Genomic DNA, 14,093 nt, shown 5'->3' with positions numbered 1-14,093 from the left:
GTATGTTCCGCGAACGACCACAGGACACCCAAACGGATAAATGGAGCCTAGAAAACCCATTTCCATTCCACTGGTGCAGAAAATTCCGGAGGATAGAATATATAATGGGATAGGAAATGAATCACTTTAATAAAGTTCAAGGCGATAATAAGATTACTTTATACGTGACAAGAAGTGGAAATAAAAAAAATCAATATGTATATAAATCGATAAAAACTAATGCAATCAATTCAAGGCTACGCTTCTATTGCATTTCAACCGCAAGGATCGTATCCTTGATTGAAATCCTGTTCCTACAATGCACCAATGGTCAAGGATAACCAAACAGCAATTATTCGAATTATTTGTGTCAGGACATTCCACGTTCGGGCGTGATGGTGTTTTCGAGCGATATTAGCATAAGATACCTGGAAATGGAGGGCGAATTTCCGGAATTTGCATTTTATTGGAAATCGGTGAAGATCAAAGAGACTGCTCTAGAGGGTAATAAAAGATCTCACCCCGCAGAACTAATTAAAATTTTCGAGATTTATTGAAATTGGTGAGACAAAGAACGCCTAATTAATTCTTTCCTATTCACGGCGTTAATGATGTTCTTGCAGTATTAAGAAGTTCACTGACACCAAAACCATTTTTTCCACATCATCTGTTTCCCACGTTAAAGTTCAATCGATCAGGTAAGCAGTTGATGGTAAAAAAGTAAAAGGGTTTGAAAAAGATACAAGGGTTCGAGTTTTTTTTTGTCGATAATTGAATGTTAAAGGGTTAGAAAAACCTTTCCTTTCAGGTAAAAAAAATGAAATGATTATTTCCGTCCTTTTGGGAGAATGATGGGTTTTCGGACACTGTGCTAAAAAATTATTATATTTATTAAGGGCGGGTTTGCAGATGGGACATCACGATGGGCAGATGGGGTGAAAGATGTTCCATTTCCGGTACCTAATTTTTAAAGTTGCGTTTTCAATTAAAGTTACAGACCTCAGCGCGGTTACACAAAACTAAAACACCTTCAATAACCATATTTTTATGGTAATGCTCGAAATTTTGGGTAACAATGGCCCCATTTTTACAGCCTTATAAAACAAAATTACGCAAGTTCTTTGTCGGTACCGCCGCCTCCCAGGTGCCCAAGATTTTTACAATTTTACTGCCATCCCTCGTCCGTTTTTTTACAGCCGTCGATTTTCTGCGATTCGCAAATTTAAATTCCCAGAAGCTCCTTCTAACTGTAAACTACTAAAAAGCGCCATAAAATCCACCACCATAAATCAGCAAAAAATTGGCGAAAATTTACAACTCCTCAAGCATTGTGACAGAAAATGGAACGGATTTCTCCGAAAAAAGACGCCAACTTTCACGAGTGACTTTCTCTGCCAAAAAACGGCATTAGAGGGGTCAATCTGGAGCCCAGATTGTAAACTTCCTGCAAGAACTGTATGTTAATAGAACATTGACACGATGTAGGTTAAAGGAATACATTTTCAAACGCATTTGCACTATTCATATGCCAAGAGGATATTTTGCGGCATTGTCTGGTCACAATGGCCAGGTTAAATGCGTGCAATGCATATGAAGCAGGGACGGGCTAAGGAGAAATGTCGCACAATTGGCACCGGCAAATTCAACAGGAGTGTTAATTTATTGCCCAATTAATGTTCCAGCCACGCCCATTTAGCATTCTAATTTCAAGAAATCAGTAAAGATGTGTTTTTGGCGCGACCACCTACTGATCGAACGACACTTTTTTTACGAGGATTGTTGTCGTTTCGGCCCTGTCCTCCCGCGACGTGCGAGAGGTGCGTAATGTATGCGTGAGCGTGATACTGGTCTAATTGGCAACATCACCAGGAAACGCATCGAATAGGCAAATTCTAAAAATACCTTCATACGTGCATCCTCCTCGAGAGTCCTTTCGCATTACTGAGTTACTGCCATAGTTCGAATTGTGTTTATATGCAGTCTGTATGTCGTTTCTAAGAAAGTAATGACATTGCAGTGCATGTCCGCACTTTCATTTCTGAATGCATCACGCACTTTGTGGCTGTACACAAACGGCAATTGTGAGCGAAATCTAATGGGGCATCAGTGAGGTCGACAGATGACGCGAAAAGTTTTTTAAAGAGAAAATCTTAAATTGTTGTCTCCTTGGACAAGAAACTTCCTTGAGGCTTATCTACCGCAGAATTTATGATTGACAGTGCGGATCACGATCGCAAAGAAGGTCACTGTATCGAAAACAACAAAAAACGTTAATTAATGCACCCATAGAAAATGTCGTTTATTAAAGTCCAACAAATGAAAGAACATAACAAGAATGTATAGTAAGTACAAAGGTTAAGCCAGCAAGTACGCCTTGGCCAAGGCCAGGACCGGCGCTCCAGTGGCCGGTTTAGGGTATTCTCCTGAAGATGCGGCGATATCAAGATGGCTGTATTTCAGCGGCTTGTCATTTCCGGATCCGTGCTTGTCCAATCCCGAGGCGAGCATCAGGAATCCGGCCGGTCCTGCAATTTTTTGTATTAATCAGATCCTAACATTGAACGTTTTTTTCGCCTCTTTCTAATTTATTCAAATGCAGCCAATTATGCAATATGTAACAGGAGCAAAAGAACCGAATGACATAACAATATAGAATGCAACAATAACAAACCTTGATGTCCTCTCGGGGTTCGAGTTGATGGTTGGTTCGCTCCTTGCTTAACATCGTCGCCCAAAGCCACCCCTCGGTGATCATCGAAGTCTTCTAGGTGAAGACGCGAAATCTCGAAGATGTCACCGATGGCATCCCCAGCTCCTTGCAAGCGGTGCGCATTTCCGGATTTCTGTGCAGGACCGTTGTCCATCACTGACATCATCGGAGAGAAAAATCATTACAAATTAAACTGTTATGTGTTTACTATGATGTACTTGCATGCAACATCGCAATTTGACCTTTTGAAAGAATGAATTGAAACAAAAGTCAAGGTTGGCGCTGTATTTAGAAAGAATTATTGCGGGGATTACGGGCGTCGCATGGTCAGCTGCAGCACGTGATTGCCGCTTGATGTAACGTTGAAGTCTCCGGGAAAATGACGAAATCGCGGCCAAAATTCGCCAGAAAAGCTTCCGCTATGTGGTGTTTGGCTTCGCAAAAATCCGTTCTCATCCACTTCATTGACATAAATACTGTTAAGATCAACAGTACCATTTTTTTTGTTTCGTTTGTATTTTTACAAATCATGTCCTGACTCGAACGGTCGTTACTAAGCGGTAATTTAGTCTCGAAATGGGGACACATAGCGGACCTTCAACCAATAATTTTGATTGCACAGGTCAGCTGTGCGTTTTTTTACAGTTATGTGGGTACATTTAGCATAATGGGCATGATACAATAAAATTTCGTGCAGTTATTTTCGGTACACGAAATTTACGAAGGCGATGTTCCGTTACCGACATGATTTTTTGTCTCGAGGTCGAAAAGTTGCGATTTCCTGGATGAGGAAGTGCATGATTGATGTGAGAGTTAACCGGATTCTGGAGGCGGACTTAATCCGGGTCATGGCAGTCATAATCTTGCGCTAAGAATGTGAACTATATGACTCAGGATGCGAAGTTTCCTTGTATTGTTGACAATAAGGAAAAGTTCGATCCTAATATGTAGCAGGATGCGATATTTTACGCGCAATTTTTTTGGCTTGGTGGGCAGCACCGCCGCCTCCTTTTCACATCCATTCAAATCCTTCAATCAAAAAACCAGTTGTTTTATCAGTCCCGAAGCGCCGAAACCGGTCGATCGCTTTTTTTATTATTATTGTTTATGTTTCCTTACCGATAGAGTATCCCTCTCCGACCGCCAAATGTGCGTGGCCTGTTAATGTTGCAACAGTGAAGAGATGCGGGTTGACAGCCTCCAAGGCGGCTTCCTTCATCTGGAAACAAACGCGTGTTTTAACAAATGTCCAATTAAAGCAGAGTTGCCGCTTATTATCAACCTGAAAGTCTTTGCTTCGATCGCGGATGGCTCACGCATCATTATTAGCAACGTTGTTGTTGTTGCGACCGAAATCGTGAGGTCATCCACGTTCTCGGCTTCCCTGTGTAAATTTACTTTAAATCTCGATAAGTCTCAACCAATGGCATGACGGGTTTCAATTAGCGATTGGCACTTGTTTCGGCGGTGGTTCGATAAGGTTTGGCGTTGAGTGGAGGGACGCGAGCCAAAGCCGCGCGGAATTTTGCTGATTTAAGCGGGTTTAAGGGATTTTTCCAGCGGAAGGTTTATGGTATGAAATAAACGTCTATCGGAAATCGATTCAACTGTTTAAGGCGTGGTTAAAATATTACGAAGGTTGGTCGTGGGGTATGTGGATGTATTGAACATTAATTATGCCCCGAAGAAACTATTGCAGTTTTGAATTTGTTACATTACTTAGCTTCAGATGTCTTCCTGGTCTTCCATTGTAGACTGACTGCCATTTTACCAACAGATGACCACACTTTTTTTATACAAGCTGTTAAATGGCAAATTTGACCATCATTCATTTTATGCAAATTTATTGCAAGTATGGAAAAAATTCAACAATGTTCTAAATGACATAGAAATAATTGTAGCTAAAGGTACGTATTAACATACCTAAGAAGTCACGGACACATCAAAACACCAGCAGACGTCTCTTGGAATGAGCGAACGTGGATTTTAAAAGACATCTGAAGCTGTTATAATTCATAACATCCAATGGTTTAAATGTGTTATTCTGTCCAATTAATAAGAAAAAATTGTCAAAATCACACAAAACTTTAAATAATTATTTCTACTGAAATATTATTGCTTTGTTTTACGTTATCCGAGTAATAACTCTCAACAAACGACTGTCTATTCTGCATAATTTTGAGAAATAATTGATAAGAATTGACTTCCACGTAATTTTAGGAATGTCAACTGTCAATTTTGAAGTTTTGAAACGTTAATCAATATACATTTTTAATTTTTTTTTAATTTTTTTTATTATCATAATTATTGGATCATCTCACAGTTTTGAAAACCAGGTGACAGGAAACAGTACCAACTCACAAAACGTGCTAAAAAGCTTCTCTTACAGCATCGGAAACAATTGAAGAACAATGCTTTAATGAGAATCGTGAAGCATCGAAATATAAAATAGTATATTAAGATACAAGTTTCATAAGATGCGTCTTGGCACACGCCCTAAATTAGACAACGAGTCGCGTCACGAAATTAATAAACTCTCAAACACCGCCAAACTGTCTTATAAAAAGTATTTTATACTAGTTTTATTGTGTTTTAAAAACGCAGTTTGACATTTTCCTTAACAGTGAACTTGGTGAAATAACATTCAGTCAGCTGTCATCAAATGATGTTATTATTAGGCAAATCTCTCAATTGTCAAGCCATTTACAGGAATACCAATTGTCAAATCAGTACTTTAAAGAGTCTCTTACAACATCGGAAACAATTGAAAAACAATACTTTAATGAGGATCTTGAAGCATCGAAATAACTATTGCTATTTTACGGATTCATTTATGTCCCGAAAATGAGTCTTTTTGGGACTAAATCTCAAAAAAGTTGTAATGACAACTAATTAAGCATTGTGGTTCAATACAATTCAACAACTTTATTTATGGTTTTCAATAAAATCGCGTACACAAATATCCAGTAGTAACATTTTAATGATTTTTTGGCTACGTAGATGTGGGTTTTCTACAATTAGGTTATGTCAAACTGGCAATCATTGTCACTATCATTCTTGGAATTTGATTAATTTTAGAATCTGTCAATGTCAAGATGAAGGCCAACTCAATCTAGTAAAAAATAAATGTACACAATTTTTTTAAAAACCAGTGTACATCAATATGAATAAATTATTAGATTTGTACACAATTTTCTTTGAATTTTTGGTAATTTTTCCAGGATTCTGCGTTTTTTTGTGTTTATTTTAAACAATCTGATGGTTACTGCGGCGGCATTTTCGAGAAATAATTAATCATAAATGTTTGAATGTGTTTTTGGGAGCTAAAACTAAAAAATGCAGATTGACACGTTTGTAAACAGCAAGGATTAGTCCGAAAAAACTGTATATTTAGGTACTTGTAACTAAAATAGCTATTTCCCTCCTGAAACCCATAGAAAAGTGTCAATTTTTGTCCCTAATAAAAAAGCGCCATAAAAATTTGACACAAATAACTCAATGTTTGTTCCCTGTCACAACGTCAATCAATTTCAATTAATCTTTTTGTCAAAATAACACGTTTATCTACTTTCTTAACCATTTCACAGCAACTTTCTCCTGTCACTAAAATTAATTGTTAATTCTCACGAACAACAATAAATAATTGTTAAATTCACAACAAAATTTCCATCCATGCAACGGAAATTTCGGTTGAGTATTTACGTACTGAAAAAGTGTTTGATATATTGACATTCAGGGATTGACTATGAATAGAAATTTCTAGTGTAATAAAACTGAACCATGCAGCAGATGAAAATAACAGAAACAATAAAAATAACAGCATGTCACCACAAGCAGAATGACTAGAGGCGACATCATCACCGTTCGATTGAACTGTAATTTTTAACTGTTTACGTATATCTGTAATACAGTAATCACATTTCCAAGTCTACTGCATAAAAATGTAAATAAACAGCAAATTATAATTATTTATAGTTGTAAAGTATTCCTACCGCTGGGATTTAATTAAAGAAAAAAATAATAACCAACACAAAAGGAAAAAATGCATAACTTCTGTTTTTAATGCTTACTCTATTATGCATTTATTTGTATTTTTACCGATTAAATGTCACACGTGTTTGTTAAAATCATCGATACGTTATAATTACGTAACGTGAAAACGTGAGCTGCACTTGCACTGTAATGTGCCAAGCACGTGCTTAGGGTAATCTGCATTTTTTCAATAATTATTTTATGCTCGGAGCTCATGGTAATTAATTAATTTGTCAAGGTGGAGATATAAATAGCACGCATTGTTTAGTGTGGAAAATTTATTTTATTGTCTGCTTTTCCGGACGCTGACTGGAGATAACACAACAAAAGTATTGCAGAATTTTCGGTTTTTGTCCGACTAATTTTAATTACGATCTATGAGTCATCACTTGTTTTTTTTTGGGGGAAAATCAAAGTATAACAGGAGGAGAACAATGGAAGTCTCACCGACGCGATTTTCGTCATTTGTATAATTTTGAGTTCATTACCGTATTTTAGTCCTGCGTGTTAGTTTTTGTATAGGCAACACGTTATTATTCATGCTAGTCGATTTAACGTATGCAACTAACAATACGGTGTGATGGTAGGCAACTCACCTTGCAAAGCACATCAGCCATAATCATCCTTCCTTCAGCATCCGTGTTGACAACCCTCACTGTAGCCCCCGATCTGGCTCTTATAAGCTCGTCAGCAACGTATCCATTGGACCCAATGCTGTTTCTCACAAGTCCCACTGCCCCAACAACCCTCACATCTTTAGGTTGCAACAATCTAACAACTTGGAGGAATCCAACCACGGCGGCCGCCCCACATTTGTCCCTCGACATTCCCACCATACTCCCATTAATCTTAACATCGGAGCCTCCAGTATCGTATGTTACTCCTTTTCCTACTAAGAACAAACTCGTCTTGACTTTGGACGGATCCGGAGGATTGTACTCCAAGAAAACAATCCGGCCTTGATGGCGCTTATGTTGAGAAGCGGCGCGATTAACAGCCTCGAAAAGAGGGAATTCTTTGGTGATTTGATTAATGTCGTCAACGACCTAAGTGGCAGAGTTACAACGTGCTTATTACACTTTGAAGGAGTTACTTCAATTTTGACGTTGCTGTTGCCGAAGGTGTCGTGGATGTACTGCTCCACTCTTGGGGGCGACATGCGCTCCGGGTCACCATCACCGATGTCGCAAGCCACTCGACGACCACTTTCCAGGGTTGTGGCCAGGTCGATGAGCTTCTTGGTTTTATCGGGGTTCTGGCTGAAGACGCCGAGGTGTTGGATGGGGTTTTGCTTGGCGGAATTGAGTTCGCGAATTTGGATAGGCTGCAAAGAAAAAACATTGTTTGTAACCGTGGAAACTTAGTTTCACTTTATAGTGCGATAAAGTGATGTGTTACGAAATTGATATAAAAATGGAGGGAAATAATACTTTGAAAGCAATAACAACTATTTTTGTAATTGCTATGTCATGGCTTTGTGTATTTATATCGTCCGTTGAAAAATCAGAGTCTATTTTTTTCGAAAATTGACTTGGATGATCAATAATAAATAATAATTTGTGTATTGTGTTGATAAGATATGAAAGAAATTTATGTGTTTATTTGAATCTCAATGTCAATCAAAATTCTCGGTCAATGTTATGTTTTTATGATTCATAAATGGACAATAGAATGTATTTGCTGCAAGTCTGCATTTAGCTTTCTTGATAACCTTTCCTGAAAAAAGAAGAAATCTGTTTGCGCATAAATGTCAGAAACCAAATTAGTGCAATTATATTGGAAATTGATTCTAATTGAATGTTTATGTAAATTAAACAAAACTGCTTTTGAAGGAGTCATTTTTAAAATTAACCAAAACTGTTTTCAAAAAATTGTAATTTTAATTGCATAGAGGAATAAAAATTGCTAGATAAAACAATAATCTGATAAAGCCGAGAAAGTTTCCTTTATCGCTAAATAAACACCCACTTGACTACAATAGCTATCCTAATTAACCTTTTAGCTCATAGATTCCCCATCTTACCACAAAAGCCGCCTCCAAGGCTCCCAACAGTGTGACCAACTCGCTGTTTTCAAACGCCGGATTTTCCTCCAAAACCAATAAAGGCCTCGTAATCCCCGCTTGTAGCGCCCTCTGTACGCCCTTAAGGGCGGCACTTCGCAGCACCCTGACATCATGATAATCCGCATCAATTTTTCCAGTCGGCGCATGAACTAATCTCTTCGCCGGCAAATCCGGAACCGGAAGAATGGCGATTTCCGATTCCAACACCGGATCCAAGTTGATGGCATCGTTGATCACTTTGCTGAGTTTGGCCGCTCGGAGTTGCTGGGAAGGGGAAGAGACTAATACAATTCCATCGTAATCGCTGGATTGGAGGGAGGTTTCGAGGATGAGTTTGGTTACCGGTGGTCTGTAAAAGAAATGTTGGATTGGCGGTGAGTTATGGGTTATTATGGATTACCCTTTGTCTGACATGTTGCACGACATGTGTAGTACTGACTTTATCGGACTGACACTCGCGTTTTTATATGGATTTCTGTATTTTGAGAAATAAGCGAAGTTACGAGGAGTGGGATGGATTTTTTCGGATGATAAGGTGAACCAATGGCGAGGTGAGACAACGATGAGCTGGGTTACCCACGGATAGATGGCGGCCAAGTCGCGAACAGTGACTTGGCACGGCGCCACACTCCGCAACATCGCAGTCTGAATTCGTTTTTTTTCAGTTTTACTTGAATAACTCATTTTTTTCTATATTTTTTATGTTATTTTCATTTTATTCATTTTTTTTCTAAAAGCGGACGCTATGTACAAATAATTTATTTTCAACAGTGCAACAATAAATAAATAATCATGAATCAACAGTTAAGGACGAGAAGTGGATGTGCTGGACGCCCCTGGATAATACGCCGAGTAAGCCATATTCTGGGCGTTATCGTTGTTGCTCCAAATTCTGGAATACGGTCCTCCTTGATTAGGTTCCCATGCGGGTTCGTAAGAATTGGGCGGAGGCGTTGATGGAGGCCCATACATGGGCGCTGGAGGCTCAGCGGGCATCATGGACATGGGCATGGGCATGCCCGATTTACCAATAAACTGGTAGACGATGAAACCCAGCACAATCAGAATAGCCAGTTTACTCAAAATCAGAGCTTTGAGGGACTTGAGACCGATGAGAGCAACAAAAATTGGCATCAAAGCTTTCATTTTCAGCTTAAGAAGCAGGAGAATTGGAAGAAGAAGTTTCTTTTTCAAGAGTCCTCGGGCTGAAATCACTGAATTAGATTAGTCGGAGAACGGATTAACTTACATTCTGAATCAGTGGAGGCGACATCTAAGCCATTTCTGGGGTTGTACACCAACTCAGTCTTGTCGAAGAAGATCTCTGGAAGCTTCACTCTGAACTCGTGTGTCTTCAGGATTTTGGCGGCGCGTTTGAAGATGGCGGCGTCGATGTTCTGTAAAGTCAACTCATGAGAATGGCACTTTGGACGGAGTTGTGACCACCTTTGCCATTCTGGCGTCACTTTCGATCTTCAAGACGTTGTCTAGATACCCCAAAACGTTACTTTTGACACAGTCCATTTCCACACAATTGTCCAGAACTGACGAAACCAATTCGTCGCCTGTTTTGGGAATGACTTTTTGGGCACTAGCGCCGAGGGCCAAGACTGCGAGTACTAACCGCCACATTTCACCGATGAATGCTGATGATGGGTACACACCCATCGATTATATAGTGGACAATACGGTCAGGGGATCGCCTGTGTTTTGATTTTTAATTGATACCTAAATAGTATCGCTTTTATGGCGTGGTTCCGCTAGTGAATCCGTGTTTATTGTGGTAGAAGGAAGTAGTCGGAATTTTTTCAGGATGTAGGACGTTTTCTTTTCGTTGACACCATTTGAGATTGAAGGAGAAGTTGGATTTTTTTTTGGGATTGTCGGGATTGTTGATATTCGACGCGGAATTATCCTTAGGTAAATGGGAGACATGTCTGGAGAGTAAAATGTTTTTTTATTCAAATGATGTTCGTGGATTCGTGGAATTAGAAAATTAAATTGTCATAACGTTCACTACCAAAATATTTAGAGTTATTTGGAGTTGTGGATGTCTTCTGAGCAGATTTCTGTTCAAAAAGTAGGCGTTTAGTAAACTGTGCAAAAACGTGTATATTGTACACTTTTTGTTTTTGAACATTTAAAAATTTGGTTCTTTGACGACTACACAAAAATTCAAACGGACAGAACTCAAGTAATTGTTGAGATACGTTAAAAATTTTTGGTTTTGGATTTTACGCGAAATTCTGCGTGAAATGAGCCTAAATCACGCAAGTTTGGCATAGAAAGTCATGAATTTTTGCGAGAAACTCCAACTTTTGACTTTTGAGAAATGTAAGAACAATTTTTTTATGTAAAAAATTGCGAGAAAAACGATGGCGCAAACCGCATCTCAATATCTGAAATAGTTTCCGAGATATCGAGCACAAATTGTTTTGAACCTTCAAAAATTTGGCCCTCTGGCGACAACCTAAAAATTCAAACGGCCATGACTCAGTTATTTGTTGACGAAAATTAAAAAAAAATGCGGCTTTGGATTCAGCGTGACATTCTGCGTAAAATGAGCCGAAATTTGTTGAGTTTCCTTAATAAATAAATTAAGCATTGGCCAAAAACTGTTTTGAAGAGATCATTTTGGGGTGATTTTCAAACAATGTTTTCAAAATGAAAACGATATTTAATAGCTTTGAATTATACATCAGTTGAAAAAGGAGCTCGAAATCTATCTACTGGCCAAATTTGAGATCGATCGGACAAATAGTTTACAAGCCATGGCCAAAAATAAAAAAAAAGAAAATTTTTCATCGTTTGAGTCGGAATTTTTTTTCGCGAAAAATCGACTATCGAATTTTGGGCTTTTGAGGACATTTTCTAATGTAAAATGAGCCGAGAAAAAGAATGGCACAAACCACAGCTCGATATCTCAAATAGTTTTCGAGATTTTTAACTTGAAAAATTAGGAAAAACGAGAAAAAATGAAAATCAACTATCCGAAACTTTGATCGGCCATAACTCAGTTATTTGTTGTCGGATCTGAATTTAAATCCCAGATTTGGAATCTGCGTAAAATTCTGCGTACACTGATGTATAATAACTTAAGTTTCCTCCAAAAAATAAGCATGATATCGATATCAGAAGTTTGGCATAGTTTTAGCCATGAATTTTTGTTCAAAATGTAGGTAAACTGTGCTAAAAACTGTAGATTACACTTTTTGCACAGTAAAATAGCTGTCAAATTTCATTTTTTAACGTTTAACCAATGATGATTTTAATTATTTTTAAAACACTTTGCCACTGACAACAAGGTAATGAACTCTAGAAAACCCAGTTTTCTTAACAACACTTCAAGTGTCAAAGCAATAATATAATTGACGCCTATAAATTGTTTTGTCTTTAAACTTACTTTTAAAAATTCAGACTGCAATTCATTTTCTTTTTCGACCATCTTGATAAGCGGCCTTTAGAAATTTGGAAAGTTAAAATATGCGACACCTGTTGTTGGAGGTTTTTATTGTTAACCAGATAATTTATCTTCGTTTATTTATTTTTTTTTTACTTCTTAGAAATACATTTGTGATAAAACTTTGTACACAATTTGTGTCGTCACAAATTTAATAAATTGAATTAATAACTAAAAATATTTATTATTATTATTAAGTTTTTTCCGACCTTTTTTACTTAATTAAACAATTGCATTTTGAGTTTTATTTTATTATTTTTTGGTAACTTCAAACAAATCAAAAACAAATAAATAAAATAAATACGTATCACACTTCTCATTGGGGAGCGTATGCCGAATACGCCATCTTCTGCGCTTGTTCCTCTTCAAAAGCACGACCAATGTGATGGTGCGGATCTTCCCATGGAGCGTGAGCGGCGACGATATGTGGATGAACATGATCACCTGAAACCTTCTTGCACAACTGCCAAACGCCCATCGCAATAGCGACAACGAACGAAACGAAAGACAATTGGATTGCATTCCACGTTTTGATCGCAAGAATACCAAGTGCTAACGGAATCATAACCATGGCCTTGATAAGAATGAAAATGAAGATTGGGACGAAGATTTTCTTCAGTTTGGACTTCTTGCGAGCTGGAGGATTATTCTGTTATTAAGTGATTAGAATAAGAAGAGTTTTACCTTCAACTTGGCGTCCTTCATTGAAACGGAGCTTTACATCAACTTCGTTTTGGTCCAAGTTTCTTCCCTCGAACGTCACAGTAGAGTCGACAATTGGTAATTTGAAGGTAAAATCATGACTTTTCATGTAATCTTCAACTGTGTCTTCAAGACTCTTCGTGCTTCGTGCTTCAACATTACTGACATATCCGTTGCGTTTCACTTCAACGAAATCTGCAATCTAATCAATTATTAAAATTTGAAAACCTCAAAACCGAAAATTACTTGAAACTCGCTCGTCTCTTCAGCGCCAACAAAAGCAGCGATGGCCACAAAAACACAAACCGCAATCAACCTCATGTTTATCGCACCTAAAGCAAGTGTTGAATGGCAAATTAATGATACACCCTAACTATTTATACTGCACTAGCGGTACTGATAGAAAGTAAGTGTTCTGGTTTCTTTGGTTCCAAAATCGTATAGACCAACGAGGCCTTATTGTAATTATGATTAGCAGAGTTTAGCTGAATGACATGATTTCGATCGAAGAATTTTGATCGGGTCTGGGCGATTTCTGTTGGACTCGAATCCGGTAGGTTTGGGACCGACTTTATAAAAATGTTGGAAACGTAGGCTTCGAGGTGCGGGTGCGATGGAGGTGTTAGGTCTGAATACCGAGAAAAAAACGGACGGTTTAGGAATATTTAGCGGAAGGCGGCGTAATCCTACTCTTAACAATTAGTCAACTGCTTGTTAGTTTTAATTTTCTATTATTATTATAAAATTGTTGATCTTTTTGTTCGTTTTGAAGCATTCTAAACTGTAATTTCGTAGTTTGACGTTTCAAGCTTTAAAGAGAATTTAAACTGAATTTAAGAGAAATATAAAAATAATCGAGAAAGAATTTAGAAAATTTTAGAAGAGAATCCAAGAAATAATAAAGATAATATGGATAATCTAAAATAATCAACAAGACTTAGACCAAGATTTCAGGAAAATTTAGAAAATTCAAGAAGAATCTGGAAAACTTTAACAAAATTGGGATTAAGTAGAATAGAATTTAAGAAACAGTCTAAAGGAAAAGAAAGTCCAAAGACCGAAGAAAATTCAAGGAAAATCTAGAGAGAATTTAGGATATCTAAGAAAAGCTGTAAAGAAACTCAAGAGGATCTAAGAAAAATTAA

The 14,093-nt window shown here is 37.7% G+C and overlaps 3 protein-coding genes across 3 annotated transcripts; all 3 read right to left on the bottom strand.

The window, feature by feature from the left end:
• Positions 1-2,253: 2,253 nt before the first annotated feature.
• On the bottom strand, positions 2,254-9,343 carry Dip-B (Dipeptidase B). Its single transcript, XM_088045401.1, has 7 exons — positions 9,187-9,343; positions 8,745-9,135; positions 7,815-8,045; positions 7,318-7,767; positions 3,809-3,908; positions 2,651-2,845; positions 2,254-2,504 (listed from the first exon to the last, which is right to left on the bottom strand). Exons 1-7 carry the CDS (start codon positions 9,210-9,212, stop codon positions 2,335-2,337), a joined length of 1,563 nt encoding a protein of 520 aa, XP_087901527.1. The 5' UTR covers positions 9,213-9,343; the 3' UTR covers positions 2,254-2,334.
• A 186-nt stretch (positions 9,344-9,529) lies between these two features.
• Positions 9,530-10,474, bottom strand: Osi20 (DUF1676 domain-containing protein Osi20). Its single transcript, XM_088045402.1, has 3 exons — positions 10,233-10,474; positions 10,036-10,183; positions 9,530-9,991 (listed from the first exon to the last, which is right to left on the bottom strand). The coding sequence occupies exons 1-3, from the start codon at positions 10,452-10,454 to the stop codon at positions 9,591-9,593; spliced, it is 771 nt and encodes a 256-aa protein (XP_087901528.1). The 5' UTR covers positions 10,455-10,474; the 3' UTR covers positions 9,530-9,590.
• A 2,088-nt stretch (positions 10,475-12,562) lies between these two features.
• LOC148168971 (uncharacterized) lies at positions 12,563-13,293 on the bottom strand. The gene is made up of 3 exons (XM_088045961.1): positions 13,195-13,293; positions 12,931-13,150; positions 12,563-12,882 (listed from the first exon to the last, which is right to left on the bottom strand). Exons 1-3 carry the CDS (start codon positions 13,267-13,269, stop codon positions 12,563-12,565), a joined length of 615 nt encoding a protein of 204 aa, XP_087902087.1. The 5' UTR covers positions 13,270-13,293.
• Between the last annotated feature and the right edge of the window lie 800 nt (positions 13,294-14,093).

Source organism: Gnatocerus cornutus, chromosome 9 (genome assembly GCF_029298725.1).
Source record: "Gnatocerus cornutus isolate USDA-ARS CGAHR chromosome 9, icGnaCorn1.1, whole genome shotgun sequence".
Classification (NCBI taxonomy): domain Eukaryota; kingdom Metazoa; phylum Arthropoda; class Insecta; order Coleoptera; family Tenebrionidae; genus Gnatocerus; species Gnatocerus cornutus.
This window is presented reverse-complemented; position numbering and strand designations above follow the sequence as displayed.

Excerpts from the sequence above, each read along its gene's own strand:
- Osi20 (XM_088045402.1), bottom strand. The coding sequence starts at position 10,454 with ATGGGTGTGTACCCATCATCAGCATTCATCGGTGAAATGTGGCGGTTA. Across the intron at positions 10,184-10,232 it reads GTGACGCCAGAATGGCAAAG|AACATCGACGCCGCCATCTT; the intron begins GTGGTCACAACT and ends TTGACTTTACAG. Across the intron at positions 9,992-10,035 it reads CGCCTCCACTGATTCAGAAT|CCCGAGGACTCTTGAAAAAG; the intron begins GTAAGTTAATCC and ends CAGTGATTTCAG.
- LOC148168971 (XM_088045961.1), bottom strand. The coding sequence starts at position 13,269 with ATGAGGTTGATTGCGGTTTGTGTTTTTGTGGCCATCGCTGCTTTTGTT. Across the intron at positions 13,151-13,194 it reads AAGAGACGAGCGAGTTTCAA|ATTGCAGATTTCGTTGAAGT; the intron begins GTAATTTTCGGT and ends ATAATTGATTAG. Across the intron at positions 12,883-12,930 it reads TGAAGGACGCCAAGTTGAAG|CTCGCAAGAAGTCCAAACTG; the intron begins GTAAAACTCTTC and ends ATAATCCTCCAG.
- Dip-B (XM_088045401.1), bottom strand. The coding sequence starts at position 9,212 with ATGTCGTGCAACATGTCAGACAAAGG. Across the intron at positions 9,136-9,186 it reads TGCAACATGTCAGACAAAGG|ACCACCGGTAACCAAACTCA; the intron begins GTAATCCATAAT and ends TTTCTTTTACAG. Across the intron at positions 2,846-3,808 it reads CGGAGAGGGATACTCTATCG|TGATGGACAACGGTCCTGCA; the intron begins GTAAGGAAACAT and ends CGATGATGTCAG.